General features: G+C 53.0%; 2 protein-coding genes across 6 annotated transcripts; one reads left to right on the forward strand and one right to left on the reverse strand.

Moving 5' to 3' along the window:
• Positions 1-1,602: 1,602 nt before the first annotated feature.
• Positions 1,603-6,313, forward strand: C1qtnf4 (C1q and TNF related 4). The gene is made up of 2 exons (XM_027936458.2): positions 1,603-1,835; positions 5,164-6,313. Exon 2 carries the CDS (start codon positions 5,169-5,171, stop codon positions 6,153-6,155), a length of 987 nt encoding a protein of 328 aa, XP_027792259.2. The 5' UTR covers positions 1,603-1,835; positions 5,164-5,168; the 3' UTR covers positions 6,156-6,313.
• A 395-nt stretch (positions 6,314-6,708) lies between these two features.
• Fam180b (family with sequence similarity 180 member B) lies at positions 6,709-9,504 on the reverse strand. 5 transcript variants are annotated; one of them, XM_027936561.3, is made up of 3 exons: positions 9,122-9,504; positions 8,064-8,134; positions 6,709-7,885 (listed from the first exon to the last, which is right to left on the reverse strand). In XM_027936561.3, the coding sequence occupies exons 1-3, from the start codon at positions 9,258-9,260 to the stop codon at positions 7,478-7,480; spliced, it is 618 nt and encodes a 205-aa protein (XP_027792362.1). In that variant the 5' UTR covers positions 9,261-9,504; the 3' UTR covers positions 6,709-7,477. The 5 variants fall into 5 exon arrangements, with proteins under 5 accessions (XP_027792362.1, XP_027792363.1, XP_027792364.1 ...); XM_027936562.3 differs by having other exon boundaries at positions 6,709-7,873; positions 9,122-9,502; XM_027936563.3 differs by lacking the exon at positions 8,064-8,134 and having other exon boundaries at positions 6,709-7,873; positions 9,122-9,502.
• Between the last annotated feature and the right edge of the window lie 823 nt (positions 9,505-10,327).

Raw genomic sequence — 10,327 nt, forward strand, 5'->3', positions numbered from 1 at the left:
AATGAGGTCCTAAGCAACTTAGCAACACCCTGTCTCAAAATAAAAAAATAAAAACAGCTGAGGATGTGGCTCAGTGGTCAAATGCCCCTGGGTTCAATCCCAATTCCAAAATAAATAAATAAATAAAAGACCATGCTTAGCTGCAAGAGAAACTGGGTTCACTGCTTCCCTTCAAGAAGTCATTCCTTGTTTTACAGATGAAAAAATAAGGCCCAGAGAGGATCAGAGAAGGGAGGCTGCAGAGCCTAGTGATTAAAAAATGGGTTTTGGAGGGCTAGGGTTGTAGCTCGGTGGTAGAGCGCTTGCCTAGCATGTGTGAGGCACTGGGTTTGATCCTCAGCACCATATTAAAAAATAAATAAAATAAAGATATTGTGTCCATCTATAACTAAAGAAAAATTTAAAAGAAAGAAAGAAAAAGAAATGGGTTTTGGAGCTAGAGAGAACTGTGTTTGAATCCTATCCCCAACTAAACTTTTTATTCATTTGAAAAATTAGCTTAATGGTACCTACTTGGGGGGAGGTGTTAAGAAAATTAAATAGGGCAATGGATGAGAAGAACACTTAACACAATGTCAAGCTCACAGTTATTGTGTATTGTCTTAGTTTTGGTTTCCTCAAAAGCAGATTCTGAGACAAGGATTTTGGTGTGATTAGTTTATTTAGGAGATAATTCAGAGAAGCAGGGTGAGGAGTGGGAAATGAGACAAGAAAAGGAGAAAAGAAAATAAAGCATACAGTTACAAGTAGGTTTTCACCAAGGAAATCTTACTTGGTTTTGCTGGAGCATGTCTTTGCAATGGGAATTTGAATAATCCCACTGAGCCCGAGTGGCCAGAAGCCCTCTTGCTACACCCAGGCTCTTCCTACCCTTATCCTGTCATGTGCCCTCCCCATAAGCCTGCTTTTCAAGCAGGTGGCCAACCCTGAGGCCCTGGCCTCAGCTGGGCAGGGTGTCCTTGTCCCTCTCCATGCAGAGAATCTTTGAGCCCTCCCACTGTCCTTCTCAACCTTTTTCAACAGAAAATTCAATTCTGCCCCAAGGACCCTCCTCCTCCTTCACCAGCTCCCCAGAGGGATGCAGGCTGCAGACATCTGCAGGCTTTGTCTTCCTCCTTCCTTCCTATGCTTTGTGGGCATTTTCAGTCTTGGAAGTGAGCTTGAAAAACTAGGACATTTTAAACTCTTCTTTTACTGGTAACATTGTCCCATTTATCCTTCTCTTCCCTCAGCCCCTCTCCCTCAAGGCACTCAGCCTGGACATTTGTCCCAGCCAAAATCTCACCTTCCATCGTCCTTGCAGCCCAAAGCCTAGCCCAGTCTCTAAGTCCTGCTCCAGTCTTCTCCCACCAAACCAGGAGGAGGCTAGTCTGTAGAGTATCCTGGGCCACCTCCAGTGTGGCCTCTGCCTCGGGCCTCAGTTTCCCCATCTGGTAAATTGGATTAATGATGCCTGCTCTGTAGACCCAGAGGATGAGGAAGGGTCTCTCGCTCGGCGCAGGCTCCGTGCGGTGCCCCAGGCCCTGCTGCTCGGCTCCCCTCCTCTCGGCGCGCCCCTCCCTCCCCGTCCCCCTTCCCGCCTCTTCCCTGTCTTTCCGCCCCTCCGCCCGACCGTCTCCCTCTTTGACTGTCCTTCTCTATCCCTCACGCCTCCGGGTCCGGGGAACCCGCGTCCCGCCCGCCACCGCCTCGCGGCCTGAGCCCCCACCGCCCCGGGCAGGCCCAGCTCCACCGCAGCGCAGGCGGTCAGTGCGCAGCCCAGGCGCCCGCCTGGAGCGCGGAGCCGGAGCTCCATCGCGGGCTCGGACAGAACCATCCCGGTCGCCGCCAGCCAGGTGAGGGCAGCTTGGAGGAGGCGGGGGTGGGGGGGAGCCAGGTTTCGCTTTTATTGCAAACGGGGGCAGCGGGAGGCGTTGGGCCACTGGGTCCTTTTTCCTTGAACTGAGGACCTGGGCGCTTTTTCCCAAAGAGGCTTAAGGGCTTTCACTCCAGGGCGATGGGCGGGGGGAGGACTCGGGGAGAGAGGGTTTGGGGTACCCCTTTCTGGGTGATTTTTCCTCCATGGGTAAAGACTAATTGGCTGCTCCCGTGAAAGTAGAAATGCTCTTCTTGGGAGGATGAGGGGCTTTCAACGTAGATGGCGAGGAGGTTCTGGCGGGGCTGTAGACACGGGTTAGCTGGGGAGTGAGGGCTTGGGGGAAGAGGGGTTTGGCCATGTCCTCAACCCGATATCGCTGCACCTCCCCCGTTGGTTCCATGGCTCTGGGTCTGCCCAGCTCTGTTCCAGTTTTTCTCTTTGAAGATGTCTATTTTGAGCCTCACCTGGACAGAGCTAGGAACAGCCATTTCCTTCTCTAGAGCCATGCCGCCCACCTGACAGTCCCCCCTCCCGCCCCCTCCTGCCCCCCACCCCTGCTTCCTCAAGAAAGGAGGTTCAGGGGAGAGCTTTCAGAGAAGGATGGGACCTGGAGACTTGGGAAATGGGCGGTGGTGAGTAAAACAGAGGCCGGTGTCTGGCACACAGGAGACCCTTTGGTATTGGGAGCTACAGAGCTGGCAGGGAGATGGCTGGACAGGCGCTCCTGCGGAAGGACCTGCTGGGAAAGCGTCAGGGTGGGAGAGAGTTAAGCTGCTCCCAAGCTCCAAGAAGACAAAATGCTAGAGGGCTTTTTTTGTTTGCTTGCTTGCTTGCTTGTAGTTATCCTTCACACTGGATCCCAACTCTCATTCCCCTGGTCTCCTATTAAAAAAAGAAAGAAAGAAAAAAAGAGAGAGAGAGAGAGAGAAAAGACGCAAAGGAAAGGTTGGCTGGAAATACCTGTGTTTAGGAGGGAAAAGTGGTGGAAAAGAAGGTACATTGAATTTGAAGTGTGTGGGGGGGAAACAAAAACAAAACAAACAAACAAAAAACCTCTGTTCAAGGCTTCCTTTAGTGCTCCGTGGATAACCTTGGGCCAAAATGTGGCCCAAAAGAGCTTTGTAAAAGGGAATGTACCTGACATTTGTGAGGTGTAGTCTTCACCACTATAAATGCCCTCTCCTGGGTATCATAACCCATAGAGTGCCTTCTTGAGAATTAGGAAAAATACCTCCACTGGAAGGAGACAGTAGGACAGTGGCTTGGGGTCTTTTATTATAAGAATTAGAAGAAGACATACTTTACCCCAGATGCCACTCTGACAGCTGGGCAAGTGGAATGTGGATTAGAGCCCAGCTTCCACCAAACCTCAAGTGAGCATCCTGGTGCAGGAAGCATCCACAGCCGCTTATGGTAACCCTTCTCAACAGGCTGCCAGTGTCTCCAAGAGGCACAAAGCTACATGCTCTCCCAGGGCATTTCATAGAGAAACCCACATCCCAGCTTATCTTACCACTTTGCCTCCACTTCAGGGTCGCAAAGCCTGTACCCTACTAGGAATCCCAATATCAGAGAATGACTCCTTCCCTAAGCTCTTAGGGTACCAGTTACTGAGTCCTTAACCCTTTATGTCAAGAACTTGATCAGATTGCTTTTCCTACCGCTAAGCACAGAAGCATCTGCACACCTGGGTAGCAGTGCTCTTTATAAACCATGGTCACACCTGTTATCTCAGAGCATTCTCTCAGCATTTACACAGAGGAAGCCATAAGAAATTTGCCTGAGATTTCAGTGTTAGTGGTAGAGCCAAGAAACCAACCCAGACTTAGGTGTGTCTACTCCATTCCACCACAACTGAGGAACAAAGCTACTGACTTCAGTCCTACCAAAGCCCTGCTGGAATTTTGCTCTTCCTGTATCCCCAGCAACCCCTGACTTTTCTCCTCCAGTGTCCAGCCTCAAGGCAGAGGAGTTGCCTTTTTTTTCACTCAGATTTCATGAGGGTGGAGTTACCTCAAAGCCCAGCTTCTTTCTCCTCCTCAATTCCGGGAGAACCCCTAGGAAATCCAGAGGTCCTGGGTGAGGGCTGACCCTTGAGTGGGTCAAAGGCCAGGAAAGAGAGAGCAGTTACTCCTCTTCCTACCCAGAAAGCATTCAAATAGTAACTGTTATGAAGGACACTGACAGAGACAGTGCCCACTGTGAAGAGCAAGCCCAGGATCAGAGAAGACCCCCCCCACCCCCCCACACACACAAAATGAAGTGAACTAGAGTCTGAGAGAAACTCTTCTCAGTGTCTCCTGTCTCCTGTGTTACCAGAGCCCTGGGTGCCAAGAGAGAAGGAAAGGGCTGAGTCCAGCAGACAATGCTGTGGGCCTCTTCAACCACAGCATTTCTGCTTGTCTGTGGTATATATGTTCCAGACTTCACTTAAGAAAGGAGTTTCCATGCTTACCCCCCCCTCAAAAAAAAAAAAAAAAAGAGAAGTTTGGAGAATCACTGGTCTAAGTCTAGTGGTTCTGAAAATGCAGTCCTTGGACCAGCTTCATGAGCATCACCAGGGAAATTTGGGGGCTAGACACTGGGGATTGAACCCAGGGGTGCTTAACCACTGAGCCACATCCCCAGCCCCCACTTTTTTGCAACTTATTTACCGACAGGGGTCTCGCTGAGTTGCTTGGGGTCCCACTAAATTACTGAGGCTGGCTTTGAACTTGGTATCCTCCTGCCTCAGTGTCCCCAGCGGCTTGGATTATAGGCACTTACCACCACACACGGCTATCAACTGGGAAATTGTTAAGCATATAAATTTTCGGGCCCCATCCTAAATCTAGAGAATAAACTATGTGGCTAGGGCCCAACTATGTGTAGTTTTTATTATTGTTGTTGCTGTTTTTGTTTGTCTCTTGCAGTTCTGCAGACTGAACCCAGTACGTTGAACTACATCCCCAGACCTCCATTTATTTATTTATTTAAATTTTGAGACAGGGTCTTCATAAGTTATTCAGGATGGCCTTGAACTTGCGATCTCCTGCCACAACTTGCGATGACCTAAGCAGCTAGGAAGGACTACAGGTGTGCATCAGCATGCCTGGCCCTGTGTTTTAATAAGCCCTCCAGGTGACACTGAACACATTAAAGTTTAAGCAGCACCATCCTAGTCATTGTGTAGGAAAATCGAGGGCAAGTTCTGGGTCAAGGACAGGGATAGGAAAAAAACCCATATGTCTCCTCCAGTCCAGAGAGCAGGATATTTGGAAGTGAGTGCTGTCCAACTCTCCTTTCCTTCCCCCTCTCTCCTCCAGGGGCCATGCTGTTGCTCCTGCTGGGCCTGCTAAGCCCGGTTGCCTGCTGGGCACTGGGCCTGGCCGCTGACCCAGGCTCCTCAGAGCTGCGCTCAGCCTTCTCGGCTGCACGCACAACACCCCTGGAGGGCACTTCAGAGATGGCAGTGACCTTCGACAAGGTGTACGTAAACATCGGAGGCGACTTCGACGCAGCCACCGGGCAGTTCCGCTGCCGCGTGCCGGGCGCCTACTTCTTTTCCTTTACTGCCGGCAAGGCCCCGCACAAGAGCCTGTCGGTGATGCTGGTGCGCAACCGCGACGAGGTGCAGGCTCTGGCCTTCGACGAGCAGCGGCGTCCAGGCGCCCGGCGCGCTGCCAGCCAGAGCGCCATGCTGCAGCTCGACTACGGTGACACGGTGTGGCTGCGGCTCCATGGTGCGCCGCAGTACGCTCTCGGCGCGCCGGGCGCCACCTTCAGCGGCTACTTGGTGTACGCCGACGCTGATGCCGACGCGCCTGCGCGCGGGCCGCCCGCGCCCCCCGAGCCACGCTCTGCCTTCTCGGCGGCGCGCACGCACAGCCTGGTGGGCTCGGACGCGGGCCCTGGGCCGCGGCACCGGCCGCTCGCCTTTGACACCGAGCTGGTCAACATTGGCGGTGACTTCGACGCGGCGGCCGGCGTGTTCCGCTGCCGCCTGCCCGGCGCCTACTACTTCTCCTTCACGCTGGGCAAGCTCCCGCGCAAGACGCTCTCGGTGAAGCTGATGAAGAACCGCGACGAGGTGCAGGCCATGATCTACGACGACGGCGCGTCGAGGCGCCGCGAGATGCAGAGCCAGAGTGTGATGCTGGCCCTGCGGCGTGGCGACGCGGTCTGGCTGCTCAGCCACGACCATGATGGCTACGGTGCCTACAGCAACCACGGCAAGTACATCACCTTCTCCGGCTTCCTGGTGTACCCCGATCTCACCCCCTCTGGCCCGCCGGGACTCGGGCCCCCGGAGCTCTGAGCCCCGACCGATCCCAGAGGAGCCCCGGAGGGCCAAGGGGCGTGCATGCCGAGCCGGACCGCGGCCCGAACGCCCCACCGGCGCGAGCATGACGGCCTGCCCAGCGCGGCTGGACTCTGCCAATAAAGTGGGCCTGCGCCGGCCAGCCCAAGAGTCTGCTCTGTCTTAAGCGATGCTTTGCCTCGGGATGGGACAGGAAAACACTGAATTCTGCAGCCCACAGCCGGAGGTGGGGATCAGGCCCTGGGAGGGTGAGAAGGTGGGAAATTTCATCTAATGCGTGTTCCTGTCCAATCCGTCACTCCGCCTGACACCTCACATTTGACTTAGACCTAGGGCCCATCTGATTCCTTTCCATGATGAGACAGCATGCCACTATCCACCCCAGGCCACAGGACTCAAAGGGAACATAAGTTCCTTCTTCCAGTAGGGTGTGGGAATGTGATGAGGGCTTGACACCTGATTGCTCTGCCTCCTGCCCTCCTAGGATAAAGAGGGTGGTTTCCTTAGGGTTGCTTTAGATAACCTAACAGAATGACTCAGGCTCCAGGAGGCCAGAACAGAGTTTTTTATAAGAAGAGATACACAGAATCCCAGCTACACCTACCACAGCCTGCATCAGCTAGTCTCTCTGGTTTGGGTGAGTCCTCTCCCAGCCTTATTCCTTCCTCTGAGATGTTCATCTGAGATTTGTTGAGATGGAAGATAGGACATTTGCCTTCCTTTCTCCAAAGAAGTTAAAGTTCCTCCACTGCTTCCCTCCACTCCTCCAACAGACAGAACTCAAGAAGTCCAACCTGGGCTCCCAATCCAGATGGGGAACTTGCAGGTTCAAGGGACTCCAGAGCCCTGGTCAGGCTTGAGAGGACTATCTAAATTAGGACTGGGTGCTGGGCATACAGATTCCTGTAGATTCCACAGGACCTCTCAGACTGTTAGGGTAGGAATTGGAGGCTGGAGGTTCTAACCTGAATATACTTAGGGCTGTTCCTCTTTTAGCGTCTCTTAAACACACTTCTCAATCCTGGCCCCAACACATGTACTGCCCACAAGTCCTGCCCTTAGCTGTGTGCCTGCTGTCCCTAGCATGCCTTGGGCTCTTAGCCCTATCAGGGTCTATGGAACAAGAAAGGGTAGGGGTAAGCATGAAGTGGGGTGAGTCAAGGTGCAAGTCCAGCCCATAAATGCCAGATAGAAGTCCTTGCCCAGGAAGGGTCTGGCGCTCAGGTTTTTTTTTTTGTTGTTGTTGTTTTTGGGTTTTTTTGGGGGGTGGGGGGGGTGGGACATAATAGGAGGGGAAAATGACAGGTAAAAAGGAAGGGTCAGGGGAAGGGGCCAAGGATGGAGGCCCAGGGCCCCAGCCAAGGGGGCTGGCCCTGGGGGCAGAAATCCTTACACAGGTCCCAGAGTGTTTCCTGGGCCAGGAGGGAGAAGACCTGGGCCCAGCGACCCCTTTCTTCAGCCTCACTAGCAGCATGGAGCCGGTAGACGCAGGATAGGCCTGTGAGGAGCAGATGTTCAAAGTCCCAAGGACTAAGAGGAGGCCCCTTTCGCAGGTCCTGGAGCTGTTTCAGCTGCTGCTCAGCATCCTCCAAGTCACTGGGTACTCGGTGCTGCAGGAGGAGCCTGAGTCGGCGACCTGGACGTGTGGATGCTAGTTCTTCATCCTGGATGTACAGCTGCCCCATGACATCCAGCTCCAGCCCAGCCCAGAGCAGCTGCAAGGGGAGCTATTTAAGGGATGGGCTGAAGCCTGGGGAGCCGGGTAGGGAGCATAAGCAGGCAGTAGAACTCATGCCAGGTTGTCCCCCACCCCCGGCAGGCACACCCTGATATTCCCCTTCCCAGCCTTAAGCTTAGGGACTTGTGGAAATTCCCACCCCCACAACCCAGGCTGGGAATAATGACCTCAAACATCACTTCGGGGGCTTCTGGGTCCTGCAGGCCACCTCCCACGCTGGCGCTGTCCTCGGGCTGCCCTGGGGCAGCAGAGAGGAGTCAGGCCCTTGTCATATTCCACCCTGAACACCCCAGAATCCCAGAAGTATCCTTCAGCTGCCTCATAGGGGTCCCTCCTGGATCTTCTGTCTACTAAAGTGTAGGAATGCCATCTCATGCTCCTCTCCCCCATCCCACATGCACACTGGCATTCATCCTTCCAGGCATGGATCTTGTGATCTCAAAGTGTCGTACCAAGTTATACCAAAGGGTCGGCAAATACCCAGGACTCCTCCTTTAACTTGCACAATTCCCTTGGTAAAGAGCTCCACACCAACAAACAGGTCACAAGACCCTTTTCCTCCCTTTTTCCCTCCCTATAGTCATCTGGGGATAACATGACCTAAACCACTGCCAATGACCCTCCGCAAAGGATAAGGACCTCTTTTCCTTTTGCAATGCTGGGGACTGAACCCAGGGCCTTGCATGTACAAGGTAAGTGCTCTGCCACTGAGCTACACTCTCAGGCCTTTTTAAAAAATTGAGACAGGATCTTGCTAAGTTACTGAAGCTGTTTTGGAATTTGTGATCCTCCTGCCTCAGCCTTTGGAGTAGCTGGAATTATATGCATACAGTTTGTGCCCAGCAAGATGAGGACTTTTTTGGAGGGGGCTACTCTTTCCTTGCTTTTCCTCAGTAGTGCATTGTGTGTAAGGCAGAGAACTGGGCAGGACAGGATGACTGTTAATTTTCCTCCATCCTGTATCATGAAGTGTGTATCATTAGCAGTGATTGTCCCAAACCCAGAACACATCAAGAGACCCTGCTTTGGACATCAGCTGAAATAAGCCCAGGGCCCAACTGTGACTCAGGCCAGCATTAAGTGGGGTCCACACCATTACCCACTGTAGCATACACTTCAGTCCCACAGATCCTTTGCCCTGTGAGGATCAATTGGAGCCAGCAGAAACTGCTCTCTGCCAGTAGCCTTTCTTGGCTCCTATCCACCCACCCTGAGGCCCCTGTACCTGCATGGTGCTGGGTTGTTGTTGCTCCAGGGCAGAGGCAAATGGCTACCACCAGATAAGCCAGTAACTGCGGTGTCCTGGCCATGCTGCACCTCATCCTCTGAGTCTCACTCTTCCTAGCAGCTCTGTGCTCCCTCATTTGCCTGCCACATACCACAGCTCTAACTTTCCACTGCAGGCTGCTCCAGCATTCTGTTACGCATGTCAGTCTTCAATGCAGAATAGGGAGGGACTGGCTTGTGGCCTCCATCACCTCCTGGGGCCCTTTCCACCCTCCAGAAATGGGAATCTGTGGTTTTGGCAGTAGCAGCCTGTTCCTGCCTAATGGGTGGGATGCTTAGTTAACAGAAAAAAGGGCTTGGTAGCAAACTGGCTTGACCTTCCAAAGGGGGGCGGGGGGAGATCTCAGGCAGTAATGCTACCTTACTATCTGTCCTCACCCTTGAAACATCCTGCTACTGACAGGATGCCAGCCCCTGACACCCAGTCCAACTCCACCTCCAGGGAGCTGCTTGGGTGCCAAGAGCATCAGCTGCAGAGCCCAGTACTCCAGCTGCATGCTGGGAGGGCCGCTTGGAAGGCAGAGCCTAGTGCTCTCATTTCAGGCATTCAGCCACAGGCTGAAGAGACCCTAGACCAGCTGGGGAAGCGAGTACTGTCTCCTGACAGACAAATCTGCCACTCCTTAGCGTTTTTGCCGTAGCCCTGGAGTCTCTTCAAGGCTCCAGTCTTGGTTCAGGCCAGAAACTAGGCAGATTCCTCTAGCTCAAGAATGACAAGCTATCAGGCTAGAGAGAATACAAGATTCAAGGCTCAAAAATGAGCTAAGGTGTTCTTTCAAGCTTTGACTATTCGCTCATGTAACCCTGTGGATGTGTGGGTGGGAGGAGAGTAGAATGGAGATTCCTTGGTTCCACCCAGGAATCCATCAGATGCCACCATGAGAGGCTTACTGCATTAGAGGCTTACTCCAACAGTTATTGAGACCCTCCAATTCTCACTAGATGCCACACCAAAGAGATCCTGAACCCACTGGAATGTGAGCACTTTGAATTAGTCAAAATCCCTCTCAGAAGTACATACAGGCCTGCAGGTGACAGTATCTGCAACACACTATTTACTCCCATTAAAGTACACTTGTAGGCTGTGGGAGGTTACATGTCTGTAATCCCAGTGACTTGGGAGTCTGAGATAGGAGGATCAAAA

The sequence above is a fragment of the Marmota flaviventris genome, chromosome 9, assembly GCF_047511675.1.
Source record: "Marmota flaviventris isolate mMarFla1 chromosome 9, mMarFla1.hap1, whole genome shotgun sequence".
NCBI lineage: Eukaryota > Metazoa > Chordata > Mammalia > Rodentia > Sciuridae > Marmota > Marmota flaviventris.

Excerpts from the sequence above, each read along its gene's own strand:
- C1qtnf4 (XM_027936458.2), top strand. The coding sequence starts at position 5,169 with ATGCTGTTGCTCCTGCTGGGCCTGCTAAGCCCGGTTGCCTGCTGGGCA.
- Fam180b (XM_027936561.3), bottom strand. The coding sequence starts at position 9,260 with ATGAGGGAGCACAGAGCTGCTAGGAAGAGTGAGACTCAGAGGATGAGG. Across the intron at positions 8,135-9,121 it reads AACAACCCAGCACCATGCAG|GGCAGCCCGAGGACAGCGCC; the intron begins GTACAGGGGCCT and ends CTGCTGCCCCAG. Across the intron at positions 7,886-8,063 it reads CCCCCGAAGTGATGTTTGAG|CTCCCCTTGCAGCTGCTCTG; the intron begins GTCATTATTCCC and ends TCCCTTAAATAG.